Here is a 20,036-nt window from a genome sequence, read left to right on the forward strand (position 1 = left end):
ACTCATCCTTTTATTAGTCCAGGTACCACTTCTTCAGAAAGATGACCAGCCCTCCCTCACCTTCCTCTTCCTGCTGTGCTCCAGGCCATCAAGGCATGTTTCACCCCGTACTGTTTTTGTTTGAGACAGGGTCTCGCTGTGTCACCCAGGCTGGAGTGCACTCGTGCAATCTCCACTCACTGCAACCTCCACCTCCTGGGTTCAACCTATCCTTCCACCTCAGCTTCCCGAGTAGCTGGGTCTACAGGCGCATGCTGCCACTCCCGGCTAATTTTTGTATTTTTAGTAGAGACTAGGTTTCATCATGTTGCCCAGGCTGGTCTCAGGCTCCTGGGCTCAAGCTATCCACCCGCCTTAGCCTCCCAAAGTGCTGGGATTACAGGCCGTGAGCCACCGCACCCGGCCTTGTACTGTTACTGTTTATGGGAGGCAGTACACAGCTGGGCTTAAGGGCACAGTCCTGGAATCAGATGCAGTCAGATTTGAATCCCAGCTTCCCTTCCTGCAAGATGTGTGACTTAAGCTAATCATAGTGCTTTACTATCCAAAAGTTGGCGAGGAATGGGTGAACTAATACAGGATAAAAACGCTTGCCCTAATTCACCTGCCCCCAGCTCCCAGCTATAAACAGTAAATAGCTGAGCTGCTGCAGCACTCAGGCAGGTTGGCCAGCGCTGGGCCAGCAGGAACTGGAAGCCGGTGCGGGGCCTAGGACTTTGGACGCATTTCCAGCTTTCTCTGAACCGGGCTGGCTTCCTAGCAGATAGGGCGGGACCGTCGGGTTGAGTGACGGCCGGTGGCCCGCCCTGGGCGTGACGTTGTTCTAGTGTTGTTGCCAGCAGCTGCACGTGGTCGGCTGAGTCCGCCTCAGACTCAGAGCTGCGCTCCTCGACCTCAACGCCAGGCGGTTACTTTGCTGCTCCTCCCGCTCGCTATGTCAACGTCTACTAGCTGCCCGATTCCCGGGGGCCGGGACCAGCTGCCCGACTGCTACAGCACCACGCCGGGGGGCACGCTATACGCCACTACCCCGGGAGGTCAGCGTGCCGGGCAGGGGTCCGCAGGCTGCGGACATATTAGCGCGTGCGTGTTGTTGCGGGGCGGGGGTAGGGGAGGGACAGGCCTAAGACTTGTCTGCAGGCCCCTCTACAGGTTGTAGCTTTGGGGGAGAATGTTTGGAGCGGAAGCTCAGTTCCCAAAAACTAGGTGATGCAACAAGGCCATGAGCCTAGCTTCCGGGTGTTTGGGCTGTAATCCTTCACTGTGGCCTGGGTTCTTGGCGCCTTACACACGCTCCTTACCCCTCGCGACTTTGCTTCCTAGGAATAGGGGTCAGGGCCCCCTACGGAGCGTGACCTCAGCCGGAAGCAGCGGGTCTTGAGAAGTGGAGTAGCTAGAACAGTTGGGGCAGTTGCTCCGTTTATGTGCTGCTGGCTGGCGTCTGTTTGGTTGGGCGAGCAGCCTGGGATCACGAGCTGCTGGGCTCCCGACCCAGGGATTCCTGCCACGCGGAAGCGGAGGGGAGGAACAGGGCAGGGCCCTTTGAGGACATTATGGCGGGCCAAGTTCCTCTGAGCTAGTGTGAACCTTATAGGACCTGGGAGGGGTCAGGATTAGAACAGTACGTTTCCCCTCCTTGCAGGAGATAGCCCAGGTGACAGCACTGGGTGGAACCCTTCACAACTGCTATTTCACTTCTTGAACCACCTGAGGCTGTTAGTCTAGGTCTCACCTTCACTGGTGAGACCAAAGCAAGGAGGTTTCAGAGTGGTAGAGGAGCAGCATGAAGTACGTGAACCCAAAGTTTGGTGTTCCTCTTAGAGCGAAGATCTGAAGCTCTCCCAAACATAAAGCCCCTGCCTATACCAGCTGGGATGCCCCCCTTGCTTTATACCCACATCTTGGTTAGGTCTGGAAGATTTTAAGCACTGTGAAGGCTTGTCTGCTCAGAACCTAGCTGGGCTTCAGAGCAGATGTCCTTTGATACACAGGGAAATTCAACACTACCCTCACCTCCAGGCCCCAAAAGGCCTGAGTCTGGGACCCCAGTCACCTCGGTACCCAAGCTCCTGACTCTTACCTCAGTCCCAACCCCTTGACAGGCACCAGGATCATCTACGACCGAAAGTTCCTGCTGGAGTGCAAGAACTCACCCATTGCCCGGACACCCCCCTGCTGCCTCCCTCAGATTCCCGGGGTCACAACTCCTCCAACAGCCCCTCTCTCCAAGCTGGAGGAGCTGAAGGAGCAGGAAACAGAGGAAGAGATACCCGGTAAGGAAAGCAGGAATTAAGAATTGTCCCGGCCTTTGAGTTCAAATGCCACTGTGACACAGTGTGGGGGTTCAGGTCCAAGAGGGGTTTCTGCACTGATGCTGAGCCTGCAGATCCTCAGACCAGCAACCTGTCTTCCTGCCTTTTCTCTCTCCAGATGATGCACAATTTGAAATGGACATCTAATCCAGTGCAGATGACCCAGCATGTGGAGTTACAGAGGGATCCCTCATGCCACTGCTGCCACCACCTCTTCCTGGGGCATCCAAAGGCCAGCTGGCCTCATTTAATCTGGAAGGGAGTGACTTGTTAGTTCCAGGCCTCCTTTAGTTCTGAGGCAGCTAGACCAGGGATAGGAGTGGGCAACTTGCCAAGCCCTTAACTCTACTTCCTCTTCGGTCTGTGGTACTCCTCCTAACCCTAAACCCTCTATGCTCAGGGGCTGGAACTGGGGAATGGAGTAAGTCACCTTCTGGCTGCTTAGTAAACATTCAAAGAAATGCCTTGGCTCCAGTGTTCTCCTCAATGCTGATTTTCTCATCTCAGCCACACAGCTGAGGGTCCTGGCAGGCCTGGTTAAGCTCGGCGGCCTCAGATCCATTCCCAGCTCCCACCAGGCCCACTTCCAGCAGCAATTAGAACCTGAGGCACGCTACAGTGGCAGGTTACATGAGCCTCCAAACCATAAACAGCAATAGCTTGGCCACTGCCAAGGGCTGTTCCTGTCTTTCCAGGAAGCAGCCTTCCTGGAACCAGGCCCCCCCAGAAGCCCCTCCCCTATCCATTCCAAAGCAGGACTCTTGGAAAACAGGTGCTGTCCCAACCTATAGCCATCCCCAGTCTCTCCCCATGCCTTTTCTGCTTCCCACTTCTAAGTACCAGTTCCTCTATTCCAACACCAAAAACCTTGTACCCTTCTCACAGCATGATAATCCACCAAGTACCTCTCTCAAAGGGTTACAGGAGACTTTAGAGTTCACACTGAAACCCAAAATGAGGCAGCAGCTTGTTTGGCAAGTCAGAGTTACAATCCCAAATCTCAGTAATCTGGTCTTTTTCTCCTTCGATTTACACTGCAAAAACCCCACTCAATGTGGTTCTAATCTCTGTAACACCTGTATCTCAAGGGTGATACAGTGCAAATAGGACTGTCTTTCCTTTTGTTGAGGGAAAAGTCTCCCCGTTCTATTTGAGTCTGTTCTCATGCTGAAATGAAACCATCCAAACACAGAGCTGCTCCGCCCAGCACAGGATGTGCCTTCAGTCTAATTTGGGAAAAAGAGGTAGGCAGTAGTCTGACTATACCCAACAGATCCCTTCCTGATGAATGGAGAAGGGAGAACAGAGGTTTGCAGACGCACAGGGAGCAGGGCAGTCGAGGACACCAGAGGGGACTAGCTTGGCACAGGAAGGGTTCATCTCTCCTACCCAAGGCCCATCACAGAGATGTTTTTATTGAAATGCAATGTTATGAGTAACACATGAACTCCCTCTGGCCCAGGTGGGACTTCTTCCCTCATAGGTGGGTCAGGCCCAGTGGGACAGTCTTGGTGGTGGTAAGAAGGGAGCCAAGTGCGAGAAGGCCTCCAAGGCATAGGAGATGGTGTCCGGTGAGTCTGGGGAACCGAGGATTATGGAGCCTGCTGGAAGCCTGGTATGGTCTGGTTCTTCTCAGCTGTGGCTGCAGATTTCTCTTCATTGGCTGCCTCCTCTGAAAACAGACTCCTCTTTTCCGCAATTAATCTTTTAACTCCTACCATCCACTGACTGACCTCAGTCACATGGTCAACCATGAGGGAGCGGTGGATGTCATCTGCTGCATCCCACCGGTGGCTTGAAAGCTCTGAAGAGAGACGGGGGTTGAGCAAGCAGCCTGTGGTACAAGAGCTTCCATGCCTCCCCTCCCAGTCAATCAAAATCTCAGCACCTACTCCAGCACAGCCAACCACAGCAGGACAAGGGATTTAGGCTATACCAAAGAACCCACCCATACCTTGCACCAGTAGAGCCATTCTCTTCTTTACAGGTATTGACAACTTTCCTCCAGCCCACTGTTCCTGCAGCAGTGCCAGGCGTCGGCTGATGTCATCACATACCTGCTTCTAAGAGACAGAAGCGCCCCTCCAATTCAGTGCTGCCAGCCCAATGAGGGGAGGAGAGGGGGAAGACAGCACCACATAGGAAGCACCTGCTTTCTCTGGCCCACACTTTAGAGTTCTGGTTCTTTACCCAAAGATTAGAGGCCCCACTGAGAACCTGATGAAACCTTCCTTTCCCTGCTGTCTTCTTCTGACACTGCCTGATGTTTCATTGAAAAGTAGAGGTCATTAAACAGGAATTCTCTCATTTTCCCACCACCAGTCTTCCTAACCCACCTCCTCCTATGACTAGAATTTTAAAATTTCAGGGGCTTCTCAGACTCTCAGAAGCTCATCCTGTAGCGTTACTTCACAAAAAGAAAACTAAGTGCCAAAGAGGTGAAATTACCATGCTACTTTCCCTTTCTTTTAAGACATTCTTCAGATCTCTTTTTCTAAGAACTAAGAAAACACTAAAGCTAGAAGAGGTTTCTTTCTCCCTAACTGGGCACAATATAAATTTCCTGAGAATAAAATCAGCAGCTTCTGCTCTGAATGGCATGGAGGTACAGAAAATCAGGTTGTTCACTAATAGGAGCTGAATTCAACTGTTATTCCTACAGCATCTTCTATTGATTGGTCTTCAAAAGTCTTGTTAATGCTCCTGAAATCCTGTGTTCATTTCTCTGGGAAGGCCTTAGCAGATTCTGAAGGAGTCCATAACTCTCAAAGGATTAAGAACTTTAAGTCTATCTCTGGGAACCATTCCTGCATTTGGCTGTGGATGGGAGCCCTCTCTAACCTCTGATGTGCCAGGGCTTACCCTTGTGTGGCCACGGCAGTCTTCCAATGCCTGTTCCAAAGGTCTCAGCACATCCTCCATCACAGCCTCAGACTCGACTGGGAAACTTGTGGGCTGCACACCAGAGGCAGGACCACTCCCCACAGGTGGGGACCTGGGAGCCTTACTTGAAGGAGGTGGAGGCCCCATTGGGGGAGGCCCAGGAGAAGTCTCTGATGCGGGGACTGAAAAGGTATAGCAAGATCAAGCAACATGGCTTAAATGGGTAAGAAGCTTAACTCTAAATTCACCCCTTCTAAGATGGGCTACTCTCTGAGACAACTTATTCATTTAAAAATACGCATTTATGAAGTCCCCACTCTACGGCAGACAATATGCTAGGCACTAAAGATTAGAAAAGTAAACCAGGTGGCCGGGTGTGGTGGCTCACGCCTGTAATCCCAGCACTTTGGGAGGCTGAGGCGGGCAGATCACCTGAGGTCAGGAGTTCAAGACCAGCCTGGCCAACATGGCAAAACCCCGTCTCTACTAAAAATACAAAAATTCACCGGGCATGGTGGCGCATGCCTGTAATCCCAGCTACTCAGGAGGCTGAGACAGGAGAATCGCTTGAACCCGGGAGGCAGAGGTTGTGGTGAGCTGAGATGGTGCCATTGCACTCCAGCCTGGGCAACAAGAGTAAAACTCTGTCTCAAAAAAAAAAAAAAAAGAAAAGTAAACCAGGCCTGGGCACAGTGGCTCACGCCTGTAATACTAACACTTTGAGAGGCCAAGGTAGGAGGATCACCTGAGCTCAGGAGTTCAAAACCAGCCTGGGCAAAATAGTGAGACCTCATCTCTACAAAAAAATTTAAAAGTTAGTCAAGTGTGGTGGCACACACCTATAGTCCTGGCTACTCAGGAGGAAGTAAACCAGACAGATTAAGTTCCTGACCTCAGAGAGCTTAATTCTAGAGGGAGGGAAAAAAACACAAAATTACTAAATTATTTTACTTGCTACCAAGAAATAAAATGGTTTATGCAATAAAGAGAAATGGGAGAACCTATCTAGACTAAGTGTTCAAGGAAGGCCTTCTGAGGTACATTTAAGTTTATCTGAGCTCACTTGCTATGTGACTTTCAGCAAGTTACTTTCAACCAGAGCTTAGGTTCCTCTTCTGTAAAATGGGGATGTATATAAAGCCACTTATTTCACAAGGTTGCAATGAAGATTAGGAATACAGGTACAGGCTGAGTGTGGTGACACATGCCTCTAATCCCAGCACACTGGGAGGCTGAGGTAGGAGGATCGCTTGAGCCCAGGAGTTTGAGAGCAGCCTGAGCAGCATACTAAGACCCTCTTTAAAGACAACAAAAACAAAAAACAGCTGCTAGACTAGTATGTAGCAAAAAGTACAAACTGAGCTGTTTTTATTAAATTGAGAACTAATGGATGAGATAGATGCAGCTATGAAGAGTTGAAGGAATATGTACTAGGTAGAGGTGAGAGCAGTGCCCAAGAAGCAGGAAAACTTTTGATTTGTTCAAGAGACAGTAATGAGGCCTGTATGGCTAAAAATTATTATCACTGAAGAAAGTAGTATGAGCGATCATTACAGAGGTAAGCAGAGGGTCCAGACCCTGCGGGGCTTTGTAAGAGTTTGGTCTTGAGTCAATGGTACTGGGAAGCCACTGCAGGTTTATAAAAGCAAGGGGTGATGTGACCAGACTTATTTTTAAACATGTATGCTCTGTGAAAAACTGATGAAAACAGGTCAACAGTGGTGGCAGGAACACCAGTTGAGAGGTTGAGTAGTTCAGGAAAGAGATAATTCTGGCATGGACTAGGGTAAAAGAGTAGATGAGGGGAATGGAGTAGTCTGAGATTTACTTAGGAGGAAGTAGCAACAGGAGTGGATTGGGAGTGAGGAAGAGAAAAGTCAAGGTGACTCTTAGTTTCTGACTTTAGTAATGGGAACCACTAACAGAAGACTGGAAAAGTCAAAAGTTTACTTTTAGGTACCAACATCCACAAGGATGATTAATTCATCTAATAATTTGGTGTTTCAGTTGACCTCTTCACCTCCAGTGATCATTTTTTCCCACCCTACATCAGCTTCTCATCCCCCTGCCTTGTTCACAACACTATCACCTCCAAAATCTGATCACCCCCTTACCCCTTCCAGCTTAGCTACTTTGATTTCAATGTACATTAACATCACCCCCTTATAAACATTTTTACCTCCTTTATCTCCTCCCATTGTCCCACTTTCCTGGTTAAACCCAACTTGCTTGCACTTGGGAGGGAAAACAGAGCCATACTGATACTTTAACTTCATGGCCACAGATTTTAAAAGGTACCAAACACTGCCTGGACATTTTGGCTCATTTTTTCCACTCTTCAGAACTTCTCTTCCTTTCCCTGCTATCTTCTTCTGACACTGCCTAATGTTTCATTGAAAAGTAGAGGTCATTAAACAGAACTCTCTCATCTTCCCACCACCAGTCCTCCTAACCCACCTGCATCTGTGGCCACTTTTCTTCCTCTTGTAATAGATGAAAAGGTTCCTGCTCCTATCAAAAGCCATCTTTCCAGCTGTACTCTGCATCCTAGCCTCTCTTGTCTTCTCTAGACTTACCTACTGTAACTATCTTCTCTTGCATCATCAGTTCCCCCTCTCTACTGAATCATCCCATTAGTGTACAAACATGGTCTAGTATATTATTATCAAAACATTCCCTTACTTCACGTTCCATTTTCAGATACTGTCCCATTTCTTATCTCCGCAGCAGAATTTGAGTGAGCTCTTTATAGTCACTCTCTCTACTTTTCACAGTCTCTCTTCAGCCCATTCCAGCTGTTTCTGTTCTCACTACTGCAGAGACTGCTCTTGTTATGATCATGAGTAACTGCTATGTTTGTCAAATCTACTGGTTCCTTGTCACTTTTTTTATTGAGATGGAGTCCCAGGTTGGAATGCAATGGTGCGATCTCAGCTCACTGCAGGCTCCACCTCCCAGGTTCAAATGATTCTCCTGCCTCAGCTTCCCGAGTAGCTGGGATTTCAGGTGCCTGCCACTACACCTGGCTATTTTTTGTATTTTTAGTAGAGACGGGGTTTTACCACGTTGGCCAGGCTGGTCTTGAACTCCTGACCTCGTGATCCACCCATCTCGGCCTCCAAAGTGCTGGGATTACAGGCGTGAGCCACTGCGCCTGGCCCCTTGTCTCTATCTTGATGTCTCAGCAGCATTCATCACTATTGATTCATGTCTTTACGCTCTCCTATTTTATTTTGGTTTTGGTTTTGTCACGGAATCTCACTCTGTCGCCCAGGCTGGAGTGCAGTGGTGCGATGTCGGCTCACTGCAACCTCTGCCTCCCAGGTTCAAGCGATTCTCCTGTCTCACCCTCCCAAGTAGCTGGTATTACAGGCCCAGCTAATTTTTGTATTTTTAGTAGAGACAGCATTTCGCCATGTTGGCCAGGCTGGTCTTGAGCTTCTGATCTCAGGTGATCTGCCCACCTTGGCCTCCCGAAGTGCTGGGATTACAGGCGTGACTCACTGCGCCTGGCCTCTCCTATTTTCTTCTTTGGCCACTTCCCAATCTCCTTTGCTGATTCCTTCTCAACCTTGAAATGCTAGAGTGCCCTATGGCTCTGTCCCTGGCCTTATTCAAGCCCATGACATCAAATACCATCCTTGTAATGGTGACTTATTTCTCTAATTCTGGCCTAGAACTTTCCCCAAAAGTAACAGCCTAAACTTCACATGGCCCCCCAAAAAAACTCCCCCTCCCCAAAACCACTATCCCCCAGTCTTCCTATATCAAGCAAAAAAATTTAGTTATATGGATTCTTCCTAATCTACTCATTCCTACTGACCTTCTCCATCTCATATCCATCCAACTCCTACCACCCTGACTCCCACCCTTATGCAAATCATTAAATCTCGCCTATATTACCATAATAGCTGTAATTTGTCTTTCCACTCCCCTAAAATCTTGTTTTCACACAGCAGACACAGTGATCTTTCCAAAATGTAAATCAGTCCCTGGTTCTCAAGCTAGGAAGATAGTGCCCACAGGACAAAAGTCTGGAAACACTTTTGGCTATCACAACTGGGTGGATGCTACTGACATCTATTGGGTAGAAGTCAGAGTTGCTGATAAACATAAGACACAGGAAAGTCCCTCACAAAGAAATTTTCTGGCCACAACCTATCAATACTGCTGAGTTTAGGAAACCAAGCCTTGTATCATTCTTCTACAGCAAAAAGGGTGTGGAGAATGGAGGGCCACTGAAAGAACCAAACCTGAGCCCCTTTATGGGGGCAATGGCACAGCCCATTTAATGGCTTGGAAAATTCTCAGAGGGAAAGGTGGCTGTCCTCTACTTTAAACTTTTCAATGGCTTCCAACTTTATGTAGACTAAAATACAAATTCCTTATCCTGCTTTACAAAGCCCACTGTGCTGTAGCCAGCCACTCTATATTTCATCAGTCTCTGAATTGGCCAAACTTAATTCCTTTTGCAGCTGTTTCTTTTGCTTGGAATGCTTTTGTACATGATCTTTGTGTGGCTTAAATGTCAGCCCCTCAGACACCTCGTTACCCAGTCATATTACACCACCGCTTATTTTTCTGCAGCCCCCTCACCACTATTTCATCTTTCAGCCCATCTCCAATGCTGCCAACGTGGACTCCCTGAAAGCACAGATCTTTTTTCTTTCTCACTGCTGTCTAGTTGGCCCTCAAACAGTGCCTGACTTATAGTAAGTGCTCAGTAAATAATAGTGATTAGATGAATGAAAAACTGTGAAGTCTGATGATTATCATATACGTAAGTGAAGACAGAATGGACAAATCAACATGCCACTATAAGGTTCTGGGAAGAGGTATAGGTTAACAAAGAAAAATAACTTGAGAATTAAAACTATGTTAGAAGCCACGGGTCTGGATAAGATCACCTAGGATGAAAAAATAGTCTTTTTAAATCAATATACCATTTATTAACTTGAGCAGCAGAGAAGGGGCTCGGAAAAGCACCTGCCCTGAGACCCTTACTGGAGCCCCCAAACCTCTCTCCTTAAGGAGCCCTCGGGGTAGAGAAAGAAGCCTTCCAGATAGGCTTATCTCTTACACTCCCCATTCTCCGTCGGCCTCCGAGCACAGGGGCCCCACGCACCTCTGGGGGATCCATCCTGGGGTGCGGCGACCCTCTTGGTAAGCAGCGAGCGCCTGGGTCCGCCGGCCTGGGTCTGCAGCCCGTATGAGAACTGCGGCGGGTCGTTCCAGCCGCGCTCCTTGTTGCCTGCGGAGGCGAGGGATGTGTGAAGCGAGTCCGGAACTCCACTGTTAGCTTATACTGGGGCTGGGGGAGACAGAGGGTCCATACTCCGCGCCGCAACCGCCCCCAGCCTAGGCCGGGGCGACGACCTAGTGCCCTAGCCCGCCGGCTCCGCTCACCCGGCTTCACGTACAGCTCCGCCATCTCCACTTCCGCTTGGCCAGCGGGGCAACGCGTCATTTCCGGGGCGGCCGCTCACGCGGGCCAGTTGAGACGCGTCCAGGGCCAGGCAGGTTGCCGGAAGCTCTGGAGGATGGATGTTCATTCACAACCGTCGGGAGCCGCTGTGGGGACCCTGCGGCAACTCCCTAAGACTCGAAGACTCCATCTAATGAACCATCAGGGCCCTGGTCACAAGGCACCAAAGGAGGTTGTTGTCCAGGAGCCAGCGCTCTAGGAGGCCTCATCCTCTCAGGAGCAAGTTCAAACAAAGAAGCCCCTGCCCCACATATGCCCCACTGTGATCTAGCCAGGTTGACTTCTACAGCCTCCTCTTGCATTGCCCTGCACAATCTCCACATTCACGTCCGGTAGCCTCACTAACTAGTACTCATCTTCCTTCAGTTCTCAGCTGTCAGTTCTTCGGGAGGCCTTCTGGAATGTCTCAGGCCAGGTTAAGTGTCTCACTTGAGCTCCCACAACCCTACAACCCTCTGAGATTTCGTAGGTATATTACATCACATCTTCTGTCTTATTTGACTCTTGTTCATTTCCCTGTCGGACAGTCTCAGAAGGTGGGACCTTGACTATTTTATTACATTCCCAGTGCCCAGCTTAGTGCCTGGCACAGGGAACTCCTTAGAAAATATGTTTGTTGAATGAATGAAGTCAGATCTCCATCACACCCATGCTGTCATGTGACTACAGAGCCACCAACATCAAGCACAGACACAAAAACACTCATCTCACACAGGCTGTTAGCCCCCAGCCCTGTCCCAGGCCCAATATACTCACATCCAGTGAGGTCACTGAGGGATTTTTATTTGCACTGATTTTGCTATAAAGTGTTACTGAGGTAGAGCCAACTGTCCAGGGTTGGACAGGGGCAAGGAACACAAGGACCCAAGGAAAGGGGAGCCAGAGTCCTACGTTGTGGTGCAGTGCCTCCCAGTCATCCGTATAAATAATAAATTGGGCAATAAATAGACGGTGGACAAGGATCAGAGGGACAGGCAGAGAAGGCTTCAAAGGGTGACAGGCTATAGGCCTTGAGGAATAAAACGGTATAGAGTTAGGCATGGACCCAGAGCCTCCTTCCCCAGCCTTCCCAGAAAAGTTTAGGGCATATGGAGCAGAGAGGGTTTCAGCCGGAAGGCATCAAGAAAAGAGAAGACACCCCGCTTTCGAGGGGTTGCCCCTGCACCACCAACCCCTCCTTTGAGCAGGGGGAGGGGCAGGGGACCTCCTGGGGAATCCATGGAGCTGGTCCGCTTGAGCCGCAGGCGGGCACGGGCCTGGGCACCCCAGGCCTTGCCTCGAGCTGCAGAGGCCACAAGACACTTCTGGTACTGAACCTAGGGAGAAGGGGAATGTGAGGATCCAGCTACTTTCTGCCTCTAGACTCCCTGAAAGCTTCTGCAGGACAGGGAACTGGCCAAAGCTTCTGTCTGATAACAAGGTTGGTAGTCGGCCACATGTGGAGTTTCTAGAGCATTCCGAGGTAGCTCAATAACAAAATCATAAAACATGTATCAGACACTTAAGGAGGGTGGGCTGGACACTGCTAAGTGCTTTGTATAATTCAGTTATTTATGAGGGGTTATTATCCGTGTTCTGCAAATGAGGAAATTGAGATTCAGAGAGTATATGACTTGCCCAAGGTCACGCAGCCAGAGAAAGGCAGAAATGGCATTCAAACCTAGTTCTCTCTGATTGTAGAGCCTAAACTCTTAATTACATGTACCACTATGTTGCCTCTTTTCCATCTCTCACTGGTGGGGACTAGTCCCTGGCAAAGCGGATTCCCTAGTGAAGGGTAAGGGTGTACAACTCAAACTCCAGCCCCAATGCAACTTTTCCCAGTCATCTCATCTGAACAGCTCAAAGGTGTCCTAATTGGCCTCCCTACCTGCTATTATGTCCTCCAAATCTTTTACCCATACTATAGCTTAAGTGGTCATCCTAATCCGTAACCCTGACTTCACTGTCGGGCTTCAATGCTTCCTAGTGCCTCCAGATAAACTCATCACCCTGACCTATGAGGTCCCCCAAACCTGGCTTCTGTCATTCTCTCTGATCTCATCTGTCACTGCATCCCCCTTGCATGCCAGATACACTAGATTCTTTCAGATACTCTCATCCGCTAATATCTCTCACCTTCACAGCTAAGGTTCCCTGTGCTTGGTACACCTGCCCCACTCCCCTTCACCTGGCTAACTTCCCTCTTGGGCTGTCGGTTTTCTATCACCTCTTACAGGTAGCCTTCCTGACCCCTAAAGGGGCCACCTCTTCCATCAACCAGTGGTGTACAACTTATTTCTGGTCTATCTTGGCTCTATCCTAAGTGTTTTGTGAAGGCAAGGGCTGGGCCGTCCACGGCACTAAATTCTCAGGGTCAACTATGGTGCCTGGGACCCCGTAGGCACCCATATTTGTTGAATGAATGAGCAAACTGAACTAACAAAGTGTAAGCAACCCACACTCAAATGCCCACAGATGCCAGAAAATAAACCTAAATGAGACAAACAGGAACAATGCCAACTCTTTAGGGCACAGCTTCTGCACAACTCTGGCTGCATGCTGACATTTACACGTGTGAACTGAGTGCCAGAGCTCTTGATATTTTAAGAAAAACAAGAATAGCGATTATTATGTGAAATGTCCTGGCCTTTAAATATTGGCAACTAATTAAAACTTACTAAAAACAACATGAGGGCCAAAACATTAATGAACCAGAATCAGCCCAGGTTTGTGATCTCTGAAGAGGCTGCTGACCCGGATCCCCAGTAAACAGTGGAGAGCAGCTGCAGGGCAATCCCACCCACCCATTCCCACCCATGACTCACCATACAGGCAGCCTGCACAGCTTCGGAGAGTCGCCCTGCATGGGGCTGGCACCAGAAGGCTGCGCACCGGAAGCTCTGACGGCCCAGGTCAGCGATGAGGCCAAAGGTATGTGGGTCGCGGCCAACACCAATAAATGTCACAAGGCGCACAGGGCACTGCCACAATGGCTCCTCCTCTGTACTGGCCTCTGCCTGCCCACACCAGGCCTAGTCACTAGAGGGCCAAGCATGGGCCAGACCCACTTAACTTTTCCAACAGCAAGCAGTGACCCCTCAGCATCCCTGCTCACCCCTCCAAAGCCCCCAACTTCACCCTCTTCTGGTACCTGAACGGGGTGTGCAGTCATGAGAGAGTCAGACACACTGAGCATGGTGGGGACCCAGGCATTCCGGTCCCCCCTGGCGGTGAGGGTACCAATGGCCTCGTTCAGCACATCCATGCCTGGGGGAACATGCCCAGCGTGTCTCCCAGTTGTAAAAGAAAGAGTCTGCAGGGAGTGTCTAGCCCCCTCTCACTGATTTGGGATTCAGAGATAGGGAATACGATAGCTGGGGCAAGGCTTAGAATTCTGAGTTGGGAAGGCTGGTAGATCCCAGGCCATAACAAGGCCATGGGAGGACTCTTGAGAAATGATAATGGGCCCCACCTCACTCACCTTCCCCTTGCCTCACACAGCCCACCATATGCAGCCCCCTCAGTCCTCACCCATGGCTTTGGTGACTGGCAGTGTCCCCATGTACAGTGCCTCATACTTCTGAGCAGCTTGGCTTACCGCATCCAGCAGCTCCACTGAAATATACACACCAAGCTGGCCTGGCAGCTCTTTCAATTACCCTTTTCCCCACCCTTCTGACTGGGCCAGGACTCAGGTCAGAGCTGGTGCTGGTAGAAGAAAAGACTCATAGATGCTCCTCCAACTCGTGGCTTGGGATCCCTGAGACCAGACACCTCAGAAATTTATCCACAGAAGTATTAAATAAACAGAAACCGCCCCCCTGCCGCCCACAAAGCAGCACCAAAGCAGCCCAATGCAGCAATGCAGGTCTCCCCTCCCCATACCTTGCCGTGGCAGGTCTTCAGGGGAGATGGGATCTGGGGAGCAGCAAGAGGCATCAGCACTGACCCCTACTCGCTCTGACAAGATCTAAAACACAGTGAAGCCAGCATGAGCCACAGGGAGAGAGAGGAATTAGGGTAAAAGGGCCAATACCACCCCAACCACCTTGGAAGCTTCAGACCCAACCCCTTACCCACATTCCCTGCCCCACCCCTGACACTTACCTGGGCACAAAGCCCATGTAGGGCACTGGCAATGGCCTTGGCAGGGACATCACAGCGAAACACATGGCACTTGAGCATACAGCTATCTTTGTCACTTGCCACAAAAGCGAAGTCCCTAGCAGGGGCAGAGATGGGGCTGGGGTAGAGGCTGGTTAGAGGCGGGAGCCTGCAGGAGGCTGGAAAGTCAGGCTAGGGATATAGCAGGGATGGAGTAGGGAGGACAGGGATGGGGCTCAGGATACCTGGTTTTCACTCACCTGTCACTGTTCCGGAAGCATGTGGGAGCACAGAAGGGAATCAGCCCAGCCTCTCGGACTCTCCCCCATCTGTCCCTGCTGAGCTGGGCCCACCCTCCCCAACCAGGGCTGGACCAGGCAGGGGAAGCAATCCTGGGTCCATATCAGAGGATCTGTGTCCAGGGGTTCAAGTACTGGGGATCAGCATCGGTGGGGATCACAGCCTGCAGCAGGGAGGGAGAAGTAGCTCTCGCTTGGGGGATGTAGGCATCCTCACCGGCCCTTGGAGCTCCCCACACCCCACACACGGATGTGCACCAGAGGCTGGCAGTGGATCAGACTGTGGTCCAGGGGATTCACTAGGCTCATGGCATCCTTCTTCAGGATCATCAACATGTTCTGGCCCTGCCAAGGACAGAGGTCAGCCCAGAGCTCAGATAAAGGTCATTGCCATGAGAAATAGGCAATTCAGGGACAGCTACCTCTGCTGGGCCCTGGGCCCAACCCATTGAAGGGCCCAGCTAACTCACCTCACCCCAGGCACCATCTGGAGGCTGGCTCCGGCTGCAGGTCTGGGCCAGCTGCTGGATACAGTTATTGACTGCAATACTGCTCTTCCCCGGTGCCAGGTCCTCTTCAGGTACCTCTACCCAGCCCAGAGAGCGGACTGCAAAGCACTGACAGGTTGGGGGAAGGGACAGGAATTAATAAGGATGGAGTAGGGTGGCAGGTGCCACAATACATACTCCCTGTCTTCACCCTCGATCACCTCTGCTCAGTCCAATCCCACCCTTGTCTTTCCCTTGGGACCTCCCAATGCCCTCAGGCCCAAGTCATTACCTTAACCCCTGGCTCCATGCTCTGGATGTAGGATTCCTCACCATACCAGGAAACAGAGTTACTGAAAGAGAGCACAGCTGTTAAGAGGACCACATTTCCTACAGTAGGGACACTGGTGAGGCCTAGACAACTTGATAAGCACAGGATGAGGGGCAAGACCCAGAATATAGCACCAGAAATAGAAAACCAGAGCAGGTAGAGCCCAGGACATATTAACGTAACATAAAGTGTGACTTACAATTTGAGGGAAAATTCAGGACACAGGACCCAGACACAGAACACACAATAAAAGTCACAAGGCTAGGTGCAGTGGTGGCTCACGCCTGTAATCCCAACACTTTGGGAGGCTGAGATGGGTGGATCACGAGGTCAGGATATCGAGACCATCCTGGCCAACATGGTGAAACCCCATCTCTACTAAAAATACAAAAATTAGCCGGGCATGGTGGTGTGTGCCTGTAGTTCCAGCTACTCAGGAGGCTGAGGCAGGAGAATCACTTGAACCTGGGAGGCAGAGGTTGCAGTGAGCCAAGATCGTGCCACTGCACTCCAGCCTGGGTGACAGAGTGAGACTCCATCTCGAAAAATAAAAAACAAAGTCACAAAATGGAACAGGGTCCAAAATGTGGACCAGAACTCCAAAGTGGGACAAAAGATCCTAGAACAGAACTTAGTGGCCAAGGTCTAGAACATGATAGGTTAGGAGAACCAAGAATATGAAAAACATGTAGCTACAAACAAGAGCTTAGAACAAGGGATAAAACTCAAAATACTGACAGTTAAGAACTTGGGACAGAGCCAAGAACATATCAGAACCCAAAACATGTGACAGAATCCAGAACCTGGGCTGGAAAGCAGACCATGGGTCCAGCTGCGTTTTTGAACACCATGGAACCCCAAGCCTTTCATTTCGCCTGGGCCACCCGTTACCTCCGGTCCAGTGAACTCTCCAGGCTGGAGAAGGATCTCCCTTTGGGGGGCCGCAGTCCCCAAATCCCCTCCGTTCCCTGTAGAGTGGGAGTTAGTCAATGTAACAGCAGACCTAGGTCCACACACGGGCTCAGACCTCCTCCTCACACTCCACCTACCGTGCCTGGGTCCTCTGCATCTCCTAGTTCCCAGGTTGGGCGCTGCCACTGGGTGCTACCGCTGGGTACATGCCAATAGTAAGTACCTGCAGCATCGTGGATCTTCCTCCAGCCAGGAGGCAGGCCAGCCTCCCCCTCCAGACTGTGGTCCCCCCACAAGTCATCTACAGCAACACCGGATTAGAGAGGAGGGAGCATATGATTTGTGAGTTCAGAATAACATGCTGTCATAAACCCCTCTCCATCCCCAAAATGGGTCAGTTCTTAGGCTGAAGATCCAAGCTCCTCAATCTTGAAGACATCACATGTAAAGACCGGGTTCATTCGCCCCCTGGTCCCTATACAGAGAGGTATCCCCCACCCTGTCTTTGAGCCCCAGAGTAGCCTTTCGGATTCCCTCGTCCTCCCTCAGCTCCTGGTCTTCCCACCGGGCCCCTCCGTGCACACCATCGCAGTTGACCAGAATGATGGCCAGCATGTAATCCTTGCCCAGCATAACCCCGGCTGCTCCCCACCAGCCTCTGCCGGCCCGCACTCTCAGCCCAGCGCGACCTCTGGAGCTACTGCGCCTGCAAGCCCAGCCTCTCTGCGCCGCAGGCTGCCGGGCCAGCTGGCGCCGCACAAATACGGGGTGGCACACGGGGCGGGACACGGGCAGGTCCCGGGGGAGGGCCTGAGCCGCACAGCCCGCCCAGGGGTGGTACGTGTAAACGGGCGTCTGGATCCCCGAATGGGTGCGTGTTTCCGTGTGTGGGTCCGGGGGAGGCCCATGAACGCCAGCGAAACCGCTGACACCACCGCGCAACTATGAACTCATCAAACGCCCGAAGACCGACACGCCGAACATGCGCCGCGCGCACTCGCGCACGAGTGAGATCATCGCGCCCGGGTCGTGAGTGCGCTCACACGCAGCCTGAGACTCGACGGGAGGGGGTCAGGTGGAAGTATCTGGGAGAGGCGGACTTGGCCGCTAGGAAAGCGCCTCTCCCTTTCCAAAAATGCTCCGGAAGTGCCTTCGCCCTCAGTAAAGATGGCCGGGGCAGTCGGCATGAGGGAGGCGGGGATGCGCCTGCGCAACAAGTTCGGCGGGGAAGATGGCGGATGACAAGGTGAGTGGCCGTGGGGGTGATCTGCAGCCGGGCGTGGTCTTCACTCTCCTTGACCTTTTTAGTTCCGGGGAAAAGCGACTCTGGAGCGGCTCAGGAGTGAGGTTGTCCCTTGTTTCTTCTGAGGCTCCTGTCAACTGCCTCAACAGTGTGGAGTGGTGTGGGGAGAGCATTCGGCGAGGCGGGAGGAGCCGTGGATCCCCCAGATGTCCCCTCCTGGGAACCATCACGAACCCCAGTTATTAGCACAGACTCAAAAACATTCACCCTTAAACACTCCTTACTTTACCCCATTCCCTTGCTCCCGAAATTTTCTTCCCAGTGACACGATGTTTCCATTCACATGGACACTCACACCACCCTCATTCAAACACTCCCTTGCATACACTCTGAATTTCATACTTATATGCGATCAAAATCACTCAGTCCATTTACTTACACACTTGCCGACAGTCTTTTTTGTCATCCTCACTCACAGCCAGTCACTCACATTCAGTTTGGGATGTCCTTGGGAAGAAAGAGGTAAAGCCCATCCAGGAACAAAGACAATAAAATAGTCCAGGAAACTGCCTCGGTCCATTACTCACCATTGGTCTAGAAGCTCAGCATTACCCACACATTTACTAAATGTCAGGCACTAGAACGTAGTAGCCAAGACAGACTGGTCACGACTTTCAAGGAGCTCATAATGGAGTCAGTAGTGCTTTCCTGATGGACCTAATTAAAGATCCCTAGCTGTCCCTCCTGCCTTTCCTACATACCGCTTGCTATATAAAATTGTTGTCGAGGTTGATGTAAGTTACTGGTTCAGATCCCATCTGTCAGTCCCTTCCTGGCCCTCATTTGAATTCTGTGCTTTTCAATGCTTTTCTTCCTTTGCCACTGCCATCTCAGGAAGCTTTTATAGGAAAAGGTCTTTCTGGCTCACCCCATCCCCTCCCAATTCCCAGCTTCTGATGGAATTGAGCAAGGGGTGGGGCTTAGTCAGACTGCTGGAGCCAGCCTCTCGTTTGTCCTAGGATTCTCTGCCTAAGCTTAAGGACCTGGCATTTCTCAAGAACCAGCTGGAACGCTTGCAGCGGCGTGTAGAAGACGAAGTCAGCAGTGGAGTGGGCCAGGTAAGGACTGTCCCACCCCACCCCTGCCTTAGGCTTTATTGCCCAACATGCTCTTGAGAGTGTTAAATGGATGGTAGAGATTTATTCAGCAAATGATTATTGAGGGCCTATTCTCAGTCACCCTAAGGACAATTTTTCTGAATGGCACATGAACTAATAAGTAGTGGTTAAGTAGGTGAAGAGGGGAGGAAAGAACATTCCAGGCAGAACAGCATATATAAAGGCCTCGTGGTAGGGAGTAGCATTATAAACATGAGGGGTGAAAGGAGGTAGGTCCATTTGGCTACAGTAGTTGGGCAGCATGCTAGGAAATGAGGCTAGAGAAACCGGCAGGGCTAGGGGCATCTCTGACCTTGTGTGGCAGTGGAGTTCTATGGTTGGAGCTTTCTGACCCCGGGGTTCTGAGATTGTGTGTTCAGAACTGCTAGGTTCTTTTTCTGGCCCCAGAACCCTGGGAAAAATCTGGAGAAAATACCAAGGTTGTCCAGGGTGAGGAGGAGCTGGTGGTGGAATGCTCTAATCCCAGCTTGAGTAGCCCCTGGACAGAGTCAGGGAAGAGCCTAGCTAAGTTTCCTTCTGCATTTTTCTCTGCAGGATGGCTCACTGTTGTCCTCCCCGTTCCTCAAGGGATTCCTGGCTGGCTATGTGGTGGCCAAACTGAGGGCATCAGCAGTATTGGGCTTTGCTGTGGGCACCTGCACTGGCATCTATGCGGCTCAGGCATATGCTGTGCCCAACGTGGAGAAGACATTAAGGGACTATTTGCAGTCACTACGCAAAGGGCCCGACTAGCTCTAGGTGCCATGGAAGAGGCAGGATGAGCAGCTCGGCATTCAGGTGGAGACACTTTATCTGGATTCCCCAGCTGTCATCCATTTG

The 20,036-nt window shown here is 50.9% G+C and overlaps 4 protein-coding genes across 21 annotated transcripts in view; 2 read left to right on the top strand and 2 right to left on the bottom strand.

Annotated features, from left to right (window-relative positions):
• ANKHD1 (ankyrin repeat and KH domain containing 1) overlaps positions 1-2,773 on the top strand; it is a 140,987-nt gene extending 138,214 nt beyond the window's left edge. For all 12 annotated transcript variants that reach the window (XM_058439909.1, XM_032158077.2, XM_032158080.2 and 9 more), the window contains 2 exons: positions 2,103-2,273; positions 2,431-2,773. In XM_058439909.1, the coding sequence (XP_058295892.1) occupies positions 2,103-2,273; positions 2,431-2,434 (175 nt within the window). In that variant the 3' untranslated portion in view covers positions 2,435-2,773. The remainder of the gene's footprint in view (positions 1-2,102; positions 2,274-2,430) is intronic.
• A 914-nt stretch (positions 2,774-3,687) lies between these two features.
• SRA1 (steroid receptor RNA activator 1) lies at positions 3,688-10,748 on the bottom strand. The gene is made up of 5 exons (XM_032158099.2): positions 10,602-10,748; positions 10,321-10,446; positions 5,175-5,377; positions 4,267-4,375; positions 3,688-4,116 (listed from the first exon to the last, which is right to left on the bottom strand). The coding sequence occupies exons 1-5, from the start codon at positions 10,660-10,662 to the stop codon at positions 3,905-3,907; spliced, it is 711 nt and encodes a 236-aa protein (XP_032013990.1). The 5' UTR covers positions 10,663-10,748; the 3' UTR covers positions 3,688-3,904.
• APBB3 (amyloid beta precursor protein binding family B member 3) lies at positions 10,719-17,783 on the bottom strand. 7 transcript variants are annotated; one of them, XM_058439910.1, is made up of 14 exons: positions 17,381-17,574; positions 16,934-17,097; positions 16,776-16,852; positions 15,846-15,906; positions 15,536-15,682; positions 15,283-15,410; positions 14,770-14,905; positions 14,548-14,632; positions 14,194-14,277; positions 13,814-13,929; positions 13,488-13,679; positions 11,885-11,996; positions 11,437-11,597; positions 10,719-10,829 (listed from the first exon to the last, which is right to left on the bottom strand). In XM_058439910.1, exons 1-14 carry the CDS (start codon positions 17,427-17,429, stop codon positions 10,791-10,793), a joined length of 1,551 nt encoding a protein of 516 aa, XP_058295893.1. In that variant the 5' UTR covers positions 17,430-17,574; the 3' UTR covers positions 10,719-10,790. The 7 variants fall into 7 exon arrangements, with proteins under 7 accessions (XP_058295893.1, XP_058295897.1, XP_058295894.1 ...); XM_058439914.1 differs by lacking the exon at positions 10,719-10,829 and having other exon boundaries at positions 11,383-11,597; positions 17,381-17,599; XM_058439911.1 differs by lacking the exon at positions 10,719-10,829 and having other exon boundaries at positions 11,383-11,597; positions 14,770-14,884.
• A 58-nt stretch (positions 17,784-17,841) lies between these two features.
• On the top strand, positions 17,842-19,965 carry LOC116471594 (SLC35A4 upstream open reading frame protein). Its single transcript, XM_032158098.2, has 3 exons — positions 17,842-18,042; positions 19,059-19,157; positions 19,752-19,965. Exons 1-3 carry the CDS (start codon positions 18,028-18,030, stop codon positions 19,947-19,949), a joined length of 312 nt encoding a protein of 103 aa, XP_032013989.2. The 5' UTR covers positions 17,842-18,027; the 3' UTR covers positions 19,950-19,965.
• The last annotated feature ends 71 nt before the right edge of the window (positions 19,966-20,036 follow it).

Source organism: Hylobates moloch, unplaced genomic scaffold (genome assembly GCF_009828535.3).
Source record: "Hylobates moloch isolate HMO894 unplaced genomic scaffold, HMol_V3 SCAFFOLD_6, whole genome shotgun sequence".
Taxonomy (NCBI): Eukaryota; Metazoa; Chordata; class Mammalia; order Primates; family Hylobatidae; genus Hylobates; species Hylobates moloch.

Coding starts and splice junctions, on each gene's coding strand:
- SRA1 (XM_032158099.2), bottom strand. CDS start 10,662: ATGACGCGTTGCCCCGCTGGCCAAGCGGAAGTGGAGATGGCGGAGCTG. Junction 10,447..10,601: donor GGAGCTGTACGTGAAGCCGG/GTGAGCGGAGCC, acceptor TCGCCTCCGCAG/GCAACAAGGAGCGCGGCTGG. Junction 4,376..5,174: donor ACTGCCGTGGCCACACAAGG/GTAAGCCCTGGC, acceptor TCTGTCTCTTAG/AAGCAGGTATGTGATGACAT.
- APBB3 (XM_058439914.1), bottom strand. CDS start 17,429: ATGCTGGGCAAGGATTACATGCTGGCCATCATTCTGGTCAACTGCGAT. Junction 14,633..14,769: donor TACATGGGCTTTGTGCCCAG/GTAAGTGTCAGG, acceptor ACTGTGTTTTAG/ATCTTGTCAGAGCGAGTAGG. Junction 11,997..13,487: donor CTGTGCAGGCTGCCTGTATG/GTGAGTCATGGG, acceptor CCTTCTCCCTAG/GTTCAGTACCAGAAGTGTCT.
- LOC116471594 (XM_032158098.2), top strand. Junction 19,158..19,751: donor TCAGCAGTGGAGTGGGCCAG/GTAAGGACTGTC, acceptor TTTTCTCTGCAG/GATGGCTCACTGTTGTCCTC.